The 17,710-nt window shown below is 37.8% G+C and overlaps 2 protein-coding genes across 9 annotated transcripts in view; one reads left to right on the plus strand and one right to left on the minus strand.

Annotated features, from left to right (window-relative positions):
* FAM180B (family with sequence similarity 180 member B) overlaps positions 1-17,710 on the minus strand; it is a 336,925-nt gene that overhangs the window by 231,652 nt on the left and 87,563 nt on the right. The window lies entirely within an intron of this gene.
* AGBL2 (AGBL carboxypeptidase 2) overlaps positions 1-17,710 on the plus strand; it is a 47,319-nt gene that overhangs the window by 6,822 nt on the left and 22,787 nt on the right. For 7 of the 8 annotated variants that reach the window (XM_060606660.3, XM_060606655.3, XM_060606659.3 and 4 more), the window contains exons 5-8: positions 227-280; positions 1,018-1,203; positions 9,240-9,347; positions 16,496-16,649. In XM_060606660.3, coding sequence (XP_060462643.3) covers positions 227-280; positions 1,018-1,203; positions 9,240-9,347; positions 16,496-16,649 — 502 coding nt within the window. The remainder of the gene's footprint in view (positions 1-226; positions 281-1,017; positions 1,204-9,239; positions 9,348-16,495; positions 16,650-17,710) is intronic. The other variant, XM_060606657.3, reaches the window with a different exon arrangement.

Genomic DNA, 17,710 nt, shown 5'->3' on the forward strand with positions numbered 1-17,710 from the left:
GTTTATGATCCCCCCTCCCCTCATTAAACTAGGGAAAAAATTAAGAGACAGAAAAAACAGGGCCCTGAAATTAAAAAGAAAAAATTTTAGAGAAAGAAAAGAAAAAAAGAAGGAAAAATGGGGCCCTAAATGGGGGTGGAGGATGGAAAGGGATAGGGAAAGAGGGAAGAAAAAAGAAAGTCACAGATCCCTAGGACAAACCATGCCTCCTTCTTCCTCTTTCTAGGGCCCACCTGTATATCTTCACCTGTGCATAGACAGATAGAAGCTGTGAGCAGAGGTATTCCATGTCCTTCCAGACCCGAAAACTCATGCTGCTGCTTTACAGAAATACGTCTTCACTCCCTGCTCTCCCCTCCAGATCTGGCACTCACCACACCCAGGGGCTTTTGGCCTTTCCTTCCCCCTCTCCTTGCCTTTCTTTGCCTTCTTCCTCTCATTTCTCTTCTTTTTCTCCGTCCTGGGAGCCTCTTTTCCTCCTTTCTTTCTCATTCTTTTTCCCAAGAGCTCATCTTTCTCTCCTGCCCCTGCTCGCTCCTCTTCGTTAGTTTCTGTGTCCTCTCAACCATTGTATTTTGAATTTGAAAGTTAATTTGTAGATTATTTCTACAAATTAGTTAATAGTTATTAGTGTTGTTAATAAAGTCTTACGTACTTTTCTCTAAAACGCTAACGGATGAAATGCAGTTTCCTCTTTTGCCTCTCTCTAAGCAAAAATAATATGACATAATTTGATTTAAAAAACAAAAAAGTTTCTTCTAACTTACTCTAAACCTTTACATTTAAATATTTAATAGACTGTGTAGAATTTTAATAATGTAGAATTTTAACTTTGCATAATGTCAATGCTGTCGTCTTGGACTAAATCTCCTTCTTGAAGGAGACACCTGTCTTAGGATTGTGCACCTGTGCTCATATTTTAATACAGTGCTTCAAGTTACTTGGTTGTCACAGTTGAGCTGTAAAGTCACCAAGGAGAAAAGGAAAGCTGTTCACTCATTCCCTTTCTCTCTGCAGATTCTCTTATGCTTAGTTCACCACTTCTTAAGAGCAGGCAGCTTCTTCATGATGAATTTGGTGAAGTCAGCCCATGTCTTCGAGAACCCCGAGATCTCTTTACCTTCTTCTCTAGCAGTGGGCCTCTGCAGGCTCCGAGGTGGCCAATAGAATGTGAGGTCATCAAGGAAAACCTTCATCATATCGGTAATGTGACTTCTGTGTCGCGGTGCTGTCCTGACAGACATTATTATGAGAACCTATTAAGTCCAGCATACTGAAGTACAAGGCAGGACAGATTCAACATCTGTTAGCTCATCCTGAAATGATTAAGCCCTGGGAAACTGATATACACTGGTCAAAGTAAAAGTTACACTAATGTGTAAGCTCAAATGCTTCAGGGTTTATTGGAATGGAGGGATACCTTTCTAGAGGCCGAAATATATCAGTACTTAAATCTGCCTCAGTATTAATATGATTGAGTTTTAGGAATTGTATTTTTTTTTTGACTCAAAATCACATGATGTGACATTTTTTTTTTTTTTACTTTTTTTAACTATTAGAATTTATTTTTTAAATGTTTTATATGTCATCTTTAGATATTTTCTATTATGATCTTTTTATTTGTTTATTTTATTTCATTTTATTATTATTATTTTTTAATTTACATCCAAGTTAGTTAGCATATAGTACAACAATGATTTCAGGAGTAGATTCCTTAGTGCCCCTTACCCATTTAGCCCATCCCTCCTCCCAGAATCCCTCCAGTGACCTTCTGTTTGTTCTCCATATTTAAGAGTCTCTTAGGTTTTTGTGCCCCTCCCTGTTGTTGTATTATTTTTGTTTCCCTTCCCTTATGTTCATCTGTTTTGTCTCTTAAAGTCCTCATATGAGTGAAGTCATATGATATTTGTCTTTCTCTGACTAATTTCACGTAGCATAATACCCTCCAGTTCCATCCTCATAGTTGCAAATGGCAAGATTTCATTCTTTTTGATTGCCGAGGAATATTCCATTGTATATATATACCACATCTTCTTTATCCATTCGTCCATTGATGGACATTTGGGCTCTTTCCATACTTTGGCTATTGTTGATAGTGCTGCTATAAACATGGGGGTGCATGTGCCCCTTTGAAACAGCGTACCTGTATCCCTTGGATAAATACCTAGTAGTGCAATTGCTGGGTCGTAGAGTAGTTCTATTTTTAATTTTTTGAGGAACCTCCATACTGTTTTCCAGAGTGGCTCCACCAGCTTGCATTCCCACCAGCAATGCAAAAGAGATCCTCTTTCTCCGCACCCTCGCCAACATCTGTTGTTGCCTGAGTTGTTCATGTTAGCCTTCTGACAGGTGTGAGGTGATATCTCATTGTGGTTTGATTTGTATTTCCCTGATGATGAATGATGTTGAACATTTTGTCTTGTGTCAGTTGGCTATCTGGATGTCTTCTTTGGAGAAGTGTCTATTCATGTGTTTTGTCCATTTCTTCACTGGATTCTTTGTTTTTTGGGTGTTGAGTTTGATAAGTTCTTTATAGATTTTGGATACTAACCCTTTATCTGATAGGTCATTTGCAAATATCTTCTCCCATTCCATCGGTTGCCTTTTATTTTTGCTGATTGTTTCTTTCGCTGTGCAGAAGCTTTTTTATTTTGATGAGGTCCCAATAGTTCATTTTTGCTTTTGTTTCCCTTGCCTCTGGAGACATGTTGAGTAAGAAGTTGCTGAGGCCGAGGTCAAAGAGGTTTTTGCCTGCTTTCTCCTCAAGGATTTTGATGGCTTCCTGTCTTACATTGAGGTCTTTCATCCATTTTGAGTTTATTTTTGTGTGTGGTGTAAGAAAGTGGTCCAGGTTCATTCTTCTGCATGTCACTGTCCAGTTTTCCCAGCACCACTTGCTGAAGAGACTGTCTTTATTCCATCAGATATTCTTTCCTGCTTTGTCAAAGATTAGTTGGCCATACGTTTGTGGGTCCATTTCTGGGTTCTCTATTCCATTCCATTGATCTGAGTGTCTGTTTTTGTGCCATAGGAGTTGTATTTTTACTAGCCTTGGTATAGCTGATGAACACTATACATACCAGAACATAGTTTTTACTGTTGTTTTGTTGTTGTTGTTGTTGTTGTTGTTGTTGTTGTTGTTGTTAGATTTTTTTTGTTGGTTTTTTTTTAAGTAGGCTTAAACCCACTGTGCAGCCCAGTGCAGGGTTTGAACTCACGATCCTGAAGATCAAGACCTGAGTTGAGATCAAGAGTCAGACAGACACTTAGCTGACCGAGCCACACAAGCGCCCCAGTTTTGGCTGTTTTGGTTTTTTTTAGAGAGAAAGAGAGGTAGGGTGCAAGTGAGAGAGGGGCAGAGAGACAGAGAATCCCAGGAGGGGCAGAGAAAGAGAGGGAGAGAGAGAAAAAGAAGCAGGGCTCATGCTCGCCTGAAGCAGAGCTTGTGCTCACACGAAGTGGGACTAGAGCTCACCTGATGTGGGAATCAAACTCATGAACCCCGAGATCGTGACCTGAGCCGAAAGTCAGATGTGTGACCATTAAGCCACACAGGTGTCCCAGTTTTGACTGTTTTTAATTGCATTTTGAGTTTATTGGAGTGTTTTTGTGGAAATGGTGGAGACTAGTTTTGTGAGATTGCTGGTCATACGTTTGAGCTCTTGGTGCAGATACAATCTTCAGCATTCATTATGTGAGTGTTTCAGAAGTGGGTTGCATTGAAGTGGAGACTTTTCTAATGGCTGGGATGCCTACGTCTATCAAACATTATGTCTCTGCTTTAGACTGCTAGATAAACAACTGGATGTTTCTTATTCTCACACTTCCCTCTTATAATATTCATTCAATATATATTTAATAAGCATCTGCCATCTGCTAAGTGCAGTGCTTGGTGTTACAGATATAATGATAAACAAATGGAGACACCGAGAGTTCACATACTGGTGGGGTTGTTGAAGATACAACCAGGCAATTGCTTAGAGTTTAGTCCCTCTGGGAACGCTTAACACCAGCCTGGAAGATTAGGGAGGGTTTCTCAGAGGAGACGACACATATACTGAGATCTGAAGGATGATAAGTTACAAGTAATCCACCTGAGAAGGTCAAAGAAAATATTCTAGTTAGAGGACATAGAGGAAGAGCATGGCATGTTTGAGCAACCATGGAGCATTGAGCATGAAAGACAGGAGATAAAGCTGAAAATAGAGGGAACTTCTCAGTGTCTTAACTGGGCACAGGATTCTGCTCTTAAGGTGTTTGGAAATGGAGGGTGAATTTTGAGTTCGTATAATAGCTGAGAAGTCCTAAGATCAATTTTTAGATAAAAGTCTAAGTTGATGTGGCTGAACAATAGGATTTTGCTTTTCTCTGTATAAAATAAGCAGAGAAAATTCCTGTGAGGATTTTGGATGCAGTTCCAAGAGGGGGAAAAGGTGGGAAACTGGAATTAAATAACCACGTTATTGCAGTGGTAATCCACAAAAGCACTAGATTTTTATTTATTTTTTTAAGTACTATGCCCAACGTGGAGCTTGAATCCAGAATCCCAAGATCAAGAGTTGCACCCCAGCACTAGATATTTTAAAAGGCAATTCTTTTTAATTTCAAGGAAATTTGATAACAAGCACCTTATTGTTTAAACCAAATTGACACCCTCATCATTTCCCATCTCTTTAAAGATAAGAAATTAGCATTGTTTTTTTAAATTTTTTTTAATGTTTTATTTTATTTTTGAAAGAGAGACAGAGCACAAGTGGGGGAGGGGTACAGAGAAAGGGAGACACAGAATCTGAAGCAGGCTCCAGGCTCCGAGCTATCAGCAAGAGCCCGACGCGGGGCTCAAACTCACGAACCGTGAAATCATGTCCCTGAGCTGAAGTCAGACACTCAACTGACTGAGCCACCCAAGTGGCCCAAGCATTGTTTTTTAATGAGTTGCATCTTTATTATTTATTTTGTCTTTATTTTTTTATATTTAGTCAGTCAGAAGATAATATTAGAAGCAGTAAAGAACTGCAGGGTTTTTTTTTTCATGTTTATTTTTGAGAGAGCACGCATGTGAGTTGAGGAAGGGCAGAGAGAGAGGAAGACAGAGGATCTGAAGGAGGTTCTGTGCTGTCAACCCAGAGCCCAGTGTGGGGCTTGAAATCATGAACCCTGAGATCATGACCTGAGCCAAAGTCAGATGCTTAACTGACTGAGCCACCCAGGTTCCCTAAGAACAGAAGTTATAAGCACAGATTTTGGAGTGATTCCAATGAGGTTCTAGGCCCAGATCTGCCACTTACTAGCTGTATGACCTTGAGCTCATTTTTTTTTTTTCATTCAAATTTATTTAAACTGAAAAAAAAAAAAAAAAAAAAAAACTGGTTACCCATTTCTCCTGTCTACCTCTGGCAACCACCAATGAGCTTATTTCTTTGGTTTTGTTGTTTGTTTTGTTTTTTAAATCCAATATGTAAGAGAGATCACACAGTATTTGTCTTTCTCTGTCTGACTTATTTCACTTACCACAATGTCCTCAAGGTCTGTACATGTTGCAAATGACAAGATTTCATTCCTTTTTTATGGATGAATAATATGTCATTGTGTATTTGTACCACAATTTCTTTGTCCATTCATTCATCAATGAACACTTAGGTTATTTCCATATCTTGGCTATTATAAATAATGCTGCAGTGAACATGGGGGTGCCCTTATGTTTTTGAGTTAGTATTTTCATTTTCTTTGGATAAATACCCAGAAGTAGAATTGGTGGATCATATGGTAGTTTTATTTTACAATTTTTTTTAAGTTTTTTTTTTTTTTAAGACAGCGAGAGAGAGCACAAGGAAGAACAAGTGGGGCGGGGGGCAGAGACTGAGGGAGAGAGAGAATCCCAAGCAGGTCCCACATTGCCAGTGCAGAGCCCTACACAGGGCTCAAACTCAAGAACCATGAGATCATGACCTGAGCCAAAATCAAGAGTCAGATGCTTAACCGACTGAGCCACCCCTATTTTATAATTTTTTTGAGGAACCTCCATACCATTTTCCATAGTGGCTGTACCAATTTACATGCCCTGCCAACAATAGGGTTCTCTTTGCTCCACATCCTCACTAACATTTGTTATTTCTAGTCTTTTTGATGATAGCCATTCTAACTGGTATGAGGTGATTTTCATTGTAGTTTTGATTTGCATTTCCCTAATGATTATGATGTAGAGCATTTTTTCATGGCTCTGTTGGCCATCTGTATGTCTTCTTTGGAAAAATGTCTATTCAGATCCTCTGCCCATTTTTTAATTGGAATGCTTATTTGTTTGCTATGAAGGTGTATGAATCCTTTATATATTTTGGATAGTAGCCTCTTATCAGATATATTATTTGCAAATATTTTTTCCCATTCACTGGATTGCCTTTTCATTTTGTTAATGATTTCCTTTGCTGCACAGAAACTTTTTAATTTGACGCAGTCCCACTTGTTTATTTTTGCTTTTGCTGCTTTTGCTTTTAGTGTCAGATTTAAAAAATAATCACTAGGGGGCACCTGGCTGGCTCAGTCAGTAGAGCATGTGACTCTTGATCTTAGGGTTGTGAGTTCAACCCCACATTGGGCATGGAGCCTACCTAAAAAACATCATCACCAAGACCAATGCCCAGCAGCTTACTGCCTATGTTTTCTTCTAGGAGTTTTATGGTTTCAGGTCTTAAATTCAAGTCTTTAATCCATTTTGAGTTTAATTTTTTGTATGGTGTCAGACAGTGTTCCAGTTTCATTCTTTTGCATGTGACTGTCCAGTTTTCCCAACACCCTTTATTGAAGAGACTGTCCTTCCTCATCATATATTCTTGGCTCCTTTGTCATCAATTAATGGACCATGTATATGTGGATTTACTTCTGGGCTGTCTATTCTGTTCCATTGATATATGTGTCTGATTTTATGCTAATACCATACTGTTTTAACTACTGTAGCTTTATAATATAGTTTGAAATCAGGGAGCATGAAGTCTCTATCTAGCTTTGTTCTTCTCTCAAGATTGCTCTGGCTACTCAGGGTCTTTATGGTTCCATAGAACTTTTAGGATTCTTTGGTCTATTTCTGTGAAAAAATGCCATTAGAATTTTTATAGTGACTGCATTGAATCTGTATATTGATTTGGGTAGTATGGACATTTAAAAATATTCTTCAAATACGTGAGCATGAATATCTTCTAATGTATTTGTGTCTTCTATTTCTTTCATTAATGTCTTATAGTTTTGAATATACAGGTCTTTCACCTCCTTAGTTAAATTTATTCCTAGGTATTTTATTCTTTTTGATACAGTTGTAAATGGGATTGTTTTCTTAATTTCTTTCTGATAGTTCATTACTAGTGTATAAACATGCAACATGTTTTTGTATTGATTGTAGTGATTTTGTATTCTGTATATTTACTGAATTTATTTATTAGTTCTAGCAGTTTTTTGATGAAGCTTTTACTATTTGGGGGAGTTTTTGAGAGAGAGAGAGGGGCATATGAAGAGGGAGAGAGAGAATCTTAAGCAGGCTCCACACCCAGCACAGAGCTCAACGCAGGGCTCAGTCTCACGACCCTGGGATCATGACCTGAACCAAAATCAAGAGTGGGACGCTTAACCAACTAAGCCACCCAGGTGCCCCTTTAGTGTTTTTTATGTACAGTATCATGTCATCTGCAAATAGTAACAGTTTGACAGTTTTACTTTCCTTTCCAATTTGGATGCCTTTTATTTATTTATTTTTCCTTGCCTGATTACTTCAGCAAGAACTTTCAGTACTATGTTGAGGAAAAATGACGAGTCAGCATCTTTGCCTTTGCCTGATCTTAGAAGAAAGGCTTTCAACTTTTCACATTTGAGTATGGTTTTAGCTGTGGACTTGTCATATATGGCCTTTATTATGTTGAGGCTCCCTCTATACCCACTGTGTTGAGTTTTTATCATAAATGGATGTTGAATTTAGCCAGATGGTTTTTCTGCATCCGCCAAGATGATTGATGATTGTTATCCTTCATTTTGTTAATGTGGTGTATCACATTATCTAATTTGCTGATGTTGAACCATCCTTGCATCCCTGGAATAAATCCCACTTGATCAATGTATATGATCCTTTTAACGTATTATTGAATTTCATTTGTGTCTTTATATGCTGTTGGCTTTCATCAATGGCTACTGTAGTTAAAATGATACTGAGAGTTGCCCAAGTCACATACGAGAAATCTTTTAGAATTGAGTGTTACTGAAAAAGCTTTGTTTCTTCTGAAATAGTTGATATACTTGTTCCTCTATGGTAATATAAATTATGTAGCTGATCATATTTTCCTGCCTTTAAAAAGAACTTTTGGGCACCTGGCTGGCTTAGTCAGTAGAGTACATGACTCTTGATCTCAGTGTTGTAAATTTGAGCCCCGTGTTGGGTGTAGAGATTACTTAAAAATACAATCTTAAAAATAATTGCCAAAGAGAAAGAAGCTCAGGGCCAAATTTTGAAGAGTTGTTAGAGCAACTATAGATCAACTATATTGACCTTTCTGGCTTATTTTTAAGTCTTCTATTTAAAGTTTATATTTTGGGGCGCCTGGGTGGCTCAGTCGGTTAAGTAGCCGACTTTGGCTCAGGTCATGATCTCACAGACTGTGAGTTCTAGCCCCGCGTCAGGCTCTGTGCTGACAGCTCAGAGCCTGGAGCCTGTTTCAGATTCTGTGTCTCCCTCTTTCTGACCCTCCCTCGTTCATGCTCTGTCTCTCTCTGTATCAAAAATAAATAAACGTTAAAAAAAAAAAATTAAAAAAAAAAAGTTTATATTTTTGTTGTATATACTTTTTGTTAAAAATCTCCTCATAATCTTTATGGAAAGAAGCAAGACATAATTTACAAACAAACTGGAGACTTACTATGAGAATTTGGTTTGATTCAACCAGACTAACCACATGAATAATAATTATTATATATAATTTTACATTAGTTCTGGATAAAATATGTTGCTTTTTATGTTGCTTCTTATTTTGTACATTTTTAATGTTTTCTTTCAGAGTGGGTTCCACCTCAACCAGAATATTTTCCACCTCAACCAGAATATTTACAAACAAACTGGAGACTTACTATGAGAATTTGGTTTGATTCAACCAGACTAACCACATGAATAATAATTATTATATATAATTTTACATTAGTTCTGGATAAAATATGTTGCTTTTATGTTGCTTCTTATTTTGTACATTTTTAATGTTTTCTTTCAGAGTGGGTTCCACCTCAACCAGAATATTTCTATCAACCTACAGGAAATGAAAAGTTACCAGAAATTGTAGGAGAAGAAAAAGGCACAGTTGTCTTTCAATTAGATTCAGGTATTGTTATTACACTGAACAGTCAGTGATAATCATGACAATATTGTAATAAACATATTTTCTATAATAACAGTTATTTTTAACAAACTATAGTTTAGTGATAAATAAACTGTCCTTCCAGACCAGCCTGAATAGGAGCCATGATATTAATGGCTAATCAGATTTAAAATTTCAGTTGTTTTTTGGGGCACCTGGGTGGCTCAGTAGGTTGAGCGACTGACTTCGGCTCAGGTCATGATCTCACGATTTGTGAGTTTGAGCCCTGCATCGGGGGCTGTGCTGACAGCTCGGAGCCTGGAGCCTGCTTCAGATTCTGTGTCTCCCTCTCTCTCTGCCCCTCCCCACTCATGCTCTGTGTCAGAAATAAACATTAAAAAAAATATTAAAAATAAATAAATAATAAAATAAAATTTCAGTTGTTTTTTAAAATGACAGTACCTTTTTCTTAATAGTTCTAAGCCCATTTTAGAGGTTCTTCTGTATTGGGGAGCCTGGGTGGCTTAGTCGGTTGAGCTTCCGACTTCAGCTCAGGTCATGACCTCACAGTCTATGAGTTTAAGCCCCACGTAGGGCTCTGTGCTGACAGCTTGGAGCCTGGAGCCTGCTTCTGATTCTGTGTCTTCCTCTTTCTCTGCCCCTCCCCCACTCATGCTCTGTCTTTTTCTGTCTCAGAAATAAATAAACATTAAAAAAATAAATTTAAAGGTTCTCCTGTGTCACTCCACTTCCTAGAAATCAGATATTGGATATTCGGGGGAACTTGCTCTTCTTTTCTCCATCTCTGTGTTCTAGTGAGTTCTTTGTAGTATGTGCATATAACTCTCATTTACCATGTGGTTTAATTGATTTCCATTAATTTGCAGCCTTCCTATAGGTAGAATCCATCTCTCTCTTTTAATGTTTATTTTATTTTGAGAGAGAGAAAGAGAGCGCAATTGCAAGCAAGGGAAGGGCAGAGAGGGAGAGAGAGAATCCCAAGCAAGCTGTACACTCAGCACGGTGCCTGACATGGGAATCAATCCCACAACCATGAGGTCATGACCTGAGCTAAAATCAAGAGTCGGACACTTAACCAACTGAACCACCCAGGGGCTCCTAGAAAATATTTTTAGGGGCACCTGGCTCAGTTGGTTAAGCATCTGACTGTTGATCTCAGCACAGGTCTTGATCTTGGGATCGTGAGTTCACACCCTGTGTTGGACTCCTTGCTGGGCATGGAGCCTACTTAAGAAAGAAAAAAAAGAATGAAATTTGGGAAATATACAAATACTCAGAAATTAAATCGCATATATATATATTTTTTAACATTTGTTTATTTTTGATAGAGAGAGACAGAGTGTGAGCAGGGGAGGGGCAGAGAAAGATGGAGGCACAGAATCTGAAGCAGGCTCCAGGCTCTGAGCTATCAGCACAGAGCCCCATGTGGGGCTCAAACTCATGGACTGCGAGATCATGACCTGAGCCGAAGTCAGATGCTCAACTGACTGAGCCACCCAGGTGCCCCTAAGCAGCACATTTCTAAGTAACCCATGAATTAAAGAAATCATAAGAGATGAATATTTTGAGCTGAGTAAAAATAAAACAACATATCAAAATTTATGGGATGCAGTTAAAGTACTGCAAGGTAAACCTATGGCTTCAAATGCCTATATTTGAAAGGAAGAAAGAGCTCCAATTAATTACCTAAGCTTTCATATTAATAAATTTGAATAATAAGCACAAACTAAGTCCAAAGCAACCAGAAGGAACGATATAATAAAGATAAGGATGGAAATCAGTGAAACAGAAAATAGGAAAACAATGTGGAAAATCAAACCAAAAGTTGGTTCTTCGGAAACCTCAACAAAACTGACAAAACTTTAGCTAGACCAACCATGAAAAAAGAGAAGGAAACACACACAAAAAAAGAATTACCAGTTACAACTTATTGCCAAAAAATTAAACAACATAGATGAATAGGAAAAATTGTTAGACACAACTGACTCAGGAAGAAATTTTAAAAATCTGAATAGATGAAAACAAAGAAATTGAGTTAGTAATTAAAAATCTTTGTGCAAAGAAATTCCTTGCCCAGATGGCTTGACAGGGTTTGTTTGAATTATATCAAACATTTAAAGGTGAAATAGTACTAGTCCTTCATCAGCTCTGAAAACAGTAACAGGAGGAAACATTTCTAACTATTTGTGAAGCCAATATTCAAAGTTAGACAAAGACATCACAGAAAAGCCGTATTCCTTAAGAATATAAATGCAATGTTTTGATGATTTTTTTTTCTATCCAGGTTCATAACTGTGGAGACTTAGATAATAAGTATTTTAAAAATGAGGACCTCTAAAAAAAATAAGTAAATAAAAATAAATAAGTAAAATCAGGATCCCTAATAATCATCTTTAGGGCAGAAATGTTTCCTTGCTGATGGAGACTAAGGACATTTTACTCTTTTCGTTTTCAGCGCAATGATTGCAGGTTGCCTTCAAAATCTTGATAATTCACTGTGACTCCTAACGTTCTAGAATCATAGAGGTGGAAGGCATACCGTGTTCTCTCCTTCCCTCTCCACCTTCCTTCCATAATACTGGGCTCCACTATGTGTATCAGTAGCAAACATTTATTAAGCAGTTACTATGCACTGCTATTTTTTCTGCATGCAGTCTTAAAAATCTCTTATCTTGTAAATGAGAGATGAGGTAAAATCAGGAAAAGAAGAGGTAAAGAAAAAGATTTTTAAATAAAGAAAATAATCTATTGCTTAAAAAAAAAAGAATAGAAATGCAAAAATCCTCAACCAAATATCAGTAAACCAATTCCAACAGCATATTAAAGGATTATACAGCATGACCAGGGAGCATTTGTTCCAGGAATGCAAAGATGTTTCAGGCTAAAAACCATACACCAACGTGGCACACCACATTAGAACAAAGGGAAGAACACGATCCTCTCAAGTGATGCAGAAAAAGCATACGAACATTCAAAAAACTAGGAATAGAAGAAAATTCCTCTGCTTGAAAAAGGTTATGGAAAGGATGAATCAACTTCACACTCACTAAAATAGCTATAATAAAGGCAATAACAGGTGATGGGTAGGATGTGAAGCAGGTGGTAATAGAAACATTTAAGACAGAAAGGACATAAGGGCACCTGGCTAGTTCAGTTGGTAAAGCATGCTAGATCACGCGACTCTTGATCTCAGGGTTATGAATTCAAGCCCACATTAGGGGTAGAGTTTACTTAAAAAAAGAAAAAAAAGGAGATATAATGTTCAAGAGCAATGAGTCAAGAAAAGTTAATAGGAACCCTCCCAAGGATGAGGAATTAAGTTTTAAATTCATAATCTCAGAATGTGAAGTTAGTCATAGGGAGGGACATGGCAAGCTAGAGAAGCTTTCAATAAGGGCATCCTTTGTCATCACCAAAAATCATCTGATGCTTATTGTATATATAGGTACCAGAGTTAATTAGAAGTTTTTTTTTTTTTTTTAATTTATTTATTTTGAGAGAGAGATAGACCACGAGCAGGGGAGGGGCAGAGAGAGAGGAAGAGAGAATTGCAAGCAGGCTCTGCACTGCCAGCATGGAGCTCAATGTGGGGCTCGAACCCATGAATCATGAGATCATGACCTGAGCCGAAGTCAGACGCTTAACTGACTGAGTCACCCAGGTGCCCCTAGAACTTTTTAAAAGGGGTTCTCTGAGATTGGGAAATGTTGTATTCAAGAAATAGCAAGAAAAATATTCTCACAATTTGAAAATCAGTATTTGCTATACAGTAATGATCAGAAAGGAAATCAATTTTATTGGAGGAGGAATATGTACCAAGTTTAGTTAGTAGAAATAAAATGTGTTAAGTCAATGAAATCAGGGTAGGCTTCTAGAGAAACAACCAGAACTAGGAGGGAGGGACCGCAGTGTTCACATTTCCACAACTGGAAAAATGAACCGATTCTAGCAGGTGGCCCAACTTCGAAGTAATTTCATATGCTCTGCTCCCAGTTGCCTTGATTATGAGTGCTTGTGTTAGTAATACCGTGTTGGGAAAAGCTACATGTGGGGAAGTGAGTGAGGTGAAGCAACTTACAGTCTCCCTAGCTCCACCTACGGAGAGTCTGAGAAGGAGTTTGGAAGACATTAAAGTATAAGGTCTTAAGTGGATAGACTTCAGTCATAAATAATGGAGGATGTACTGCTCCTGGAACCTCAAGAAAGTATTGGGCTTTTTTTTTTTTTTTTTTTAAGATTTCATTTTTAAGTGGGGAGCCTAGGTGGCTCAGTTGGTTAAGTGTCCGACATCAGCTCAGGTCATGATTTCACAGTTTGTGAGTTCCAGCCCTGTGTCGGACTCTGTGCTGACAACTCAGAGCCTGGAGCCTCTTCAAATTCTGTCTCTGTTTCTCTCTGCCCCTCCCCCTGCTCATGCACTCTCTCACTCTCGTCCCCAAATATAAATAAACATTAAAAAAAAGAAAAAAAGGATTTCATTTTTAAGTAATGTCTATACCCAAAGTGGGGCTTGAACTTCACAACCCCGAGAACAAGAGTTGCATGTTCAACCAACTGAGCCTGCCAGGTGCCCCAAAAGTCTTGGGTACTAGAAGTCTATTTTACCTCTTGTTGACCTGGTGGTAGTCATTTTCAACAAACTCCTTGACCTTGAATTCAATTGCTTTACGTGTTCTATTCAGAGATGTTTTCTGCCTAGGAGCAACCCCTAGGGCTGAGAGCTCACCCTCCTGAGGGCAACTTTTGTGAATTTTCCTTATTGTCCTGTTAATGCGCAGTTGTGGCAGTGGTCTTGATCTTGTCCTTTGGATTCACCAAGGAGAATTGAGCCCACCCTGTTGGAGGAATGAAGAAACAGAAAATGGAGAAGATGGGACTCCAGGGAGAATTTGGGAGTTTGTCGGTTTACCTGCTATGAGAATAATGGGGAGAAACAAGGAAAGAGGTTTTATTTTTGAGAAATGTTACTGTGGACTATGAATTGGATCATCTTTAATGTTTTTACCTGAGAGACTCAAAAAAATGTCGAAATTCCTGTATTAATTACATCTGGTTGCTGGTCTATAACTTTGTGCTTCCATGAAGAGACTGAACCACGTAGGTCCCCAGCTTTTAGTTGCATTACGTGACTCTGCTCCTGCCTCCTCTGTGCTTGTTTTTTTCTTTTACTCGCTTCTTTATATGCTTGCTTTTCTCTTTTGCTCTCATTTATTATCCAAATATTTATTACCTAAGTCTCCACAGCGACAGAGTTGCCTATTGAAACAAAAGCTGTCGTAACATGAACAGATTTACTAATAAATTAGACTTATATAATCAGTCCCCACATGTCAGCATATTACTGTTTAATGCTCCCATCTGCCCTGCCCTGTGGTCAGCATCTTTGTTAATATCAGTCACTTGCCAATTGGTGGATATTGTTAATATGTGACAATATAATGCAAGTACAGTAAAAATCAGCTGCAAAGTGAAATTATCCTTACAAGAGATGCAGGATTTTATGAAGCTGATGGATGTTAAGGAATTGTTTGAATCACTTGCAAAGCCACTGACAAATGAGAATCTAGACATTTTTTTAGCAGTTAACAACAGTTGAAGAGAAAATCAACAAAAGATGACGAAATAGGCTCTTCTAGACATAATGATAAGAATATGGTGGTACAAAGTCTTTGGGAAAACTACAAAGTTTTACAAATAGTTTTGAAATAGTTTTGCAAAAGAAACTGTAAAAATCAAAGATGTCAGATGGCAGTCTTACTGAATTTGTCTGAAAAGTTGCAACCCCACTTTTTTTTCTTTTTTTTTTTTAATGTTTATTTTTGAGAGACAATGAGAGTGGGGGAGGGGCAGAGAGAGAGGGAGACACAGAATCCAAAACAGGCTCCAGTCTGAGCTGTCAGCAGAGCCCAACAGGGGACTTGAACTCACAAACCGTGAGTCACAAATCACACTCACAAACCAAGTTAGATGCTCAACTGACTGAACCACACAGGCGCCCCTCAACCCCACTTTCTAAAACAAATTAACAATTGATTATTGCAAGGATTAGAAAGAGATGATTATAATCTAAGTTTTGTTAAATAAAATAAATTTTATATATATATATATATATATATATATATATATATATATATATATATTTGTTGTTTGTTTAGCATCATTTTAAAGATAAAATTTCAATCATAACCTTTTCACTATAATTACTATAGATATTTTGGTTCCCTTCTTAGGCTAATTCACCCATGCCAATTCTTCTCAAACTTCTATTATTTTTTTATATTTAAATCTGGAAGGATATACGAAAAAAATTATATGAAGTATACTTTCTTTCTTTGTTTTTCTCCATTATCTTTTTTTTAATGTTTATTTTTTATTTTTGAGACACAGAGAGAATGGGAGAGGGGCAGAGAGAGAGGGAGACACAGAATCTGAAGCAGGCTCCAGGCTCTGGGCTGTCAGGATAGAGCCCGATACAGGGCTTGAACTCCTCCCAAACTGCAAGATCCTGACCCGAGCAGAAGTTGGAAGCTTAACTGACTGAGCCACACAGATGCCCCTCTATTATTATTATTATTATTTTTTTTAATTAGTAGATGCTCAGTTGATTGGGCGTCTGATTCTTGGTTTCGGGTCAGGTCGTGATCTCACAGTTTCATGGGTTCAAGCCCTGTATAGGGCTCTGCACTGGCAGTGCAGAACTTGCTTGGGATTCTCTCTCTCCCTCTCTCTGTCCCTCCCCTGCTTGTGCTGTCACTGTCTCTCTCAATATAAGTAAATAAATTTTTTTAAAAGTTAAAAAATAATAGATGCTATTTTTTTAGAATAAAGGTTGTAAATGTTTTCAGATGCTCTATGTAGAATCTCATTTGTTTGTCAACGTCCTTTCAGATTAGGGCTTATGTGGGTACAAACAGTATCTGAGATGCCAGGGGCAGCCGTGCAGCAAAAGGAGGTGCTCTACACCACTTTAAAGGTCTTCAAAGAAATACAATGTTTAAAATTAAAAGTCTCAGCAAGGACCCTTGAAAATCTGAATATTCATTATCGTTAACCTAGAATGGCGATAAACACACAGAGGAGCTCTGTGAATATTGGCTGGATGAATAGATTCTTAGTGGAACCTGCTCTAAATAGGTCTGTCTCCTCTGCAGTGTCCACCGAAGGTTCCTATTTCACTAGTTCCAGAGTGGGAGGCAAGCGAGGGATCATCAAGGAGCTTGCTGTTACGCTGCAAGGACCTGAGGACAAGACTCTCCTGTTTGAGTCAAGGTTTGAGAGCGGGAATCTGCAAAAAGCTGTCAGAGTGTGAGTAACAGGAATTTCCCAAAGGGGTGATCGCTGGAGGGACTGACTCACATCTTCAGGAGTCATATTAGGAGTTAGGGGTGTTTTTGGAAAAGAGAGAAGTGGTGAGAAATGGTATGAGGACGAAGAAAAATTGAATAATTGTGACTCATATTCCCTCAGGGTAAAAATTTACCTACATTTTTTTTCTGCTTATGAAAGAAATTAGTATTAATTTAATTTGTATTAATAGGGGCGCCTCGCTGGCTCAATCAGAAGAGCATAATCTCAGGGTCGTGAGTTCAAGCTCTGTTTTGGGTGTAGAGTTTACTTAAGTAAAACTCAAGAAGAAATCTGTATTAATAAAAATACATAACATAAAAAATTGAAGTTCTGTAATCGTACCTCTCAGATGCAGAAACTGTTAACAGTTTGATATACATGCAGTAACTTTTCCCCCTTTTACTGTGTATGTATAATATACAGAAATTATTTTGTTTTTAAAAATAGGATGATGGTATACATACCGTTTTGCAAATTGCTTTTTTCCACATAATAAGCTTTATATTTTTCCTATGGCAATACTGCAGATTTATCTCATTATTTTTTTAATTTTATTTTTTATTTTTTAAAATTTACATCCAAATTAGTTAGCATATAGTGAAACAATGATTTCAGGAGTAGATTCCTTAATGCCCCTTACCCATTTAGCCCATCTCCCCTCCTACAACCCCTCCAGTAACCCTCAGTTTATTCTCCATATTTATGAGTCTCTTCTGTTTTGTCCCCCTCCCTGTTTTCATATTATTTTTGTTCCCTTCCCTTATGTTCATCTGTTTTGTCTCTTAGTCTTCATATGAGTGAAGTCATATGATTTGCGTCTTTCTCTGACTAATTTAACTTAGCATAATACCCTCCAGTTCCATCCACGTAGTTGCAAATGGCAAGATTTCATTCTTTTTGATTGCCGAGTGATACTCCATTGTATATATATACCACATCTTCTTTATCCATTCATCCATTGATGGACATTTGGGCTCTTTCCATACTTTGGCTATTGTTGATAGTGCTGCTATAAACAT

This window comes from Panthera onca, chromosome D1, assembly GCF_046562875.1.
Source record: "Panthera onca isolate mPanOnc1 chromosome D1, mPanOnc1 haplotype 2, whole genome shotgun sequence".
Lineage (NCBI taxonomy): Eukaryota > Metazoa > Chordata > Mammalia > Carnivora > Felidae > Panthera > Panthera onca.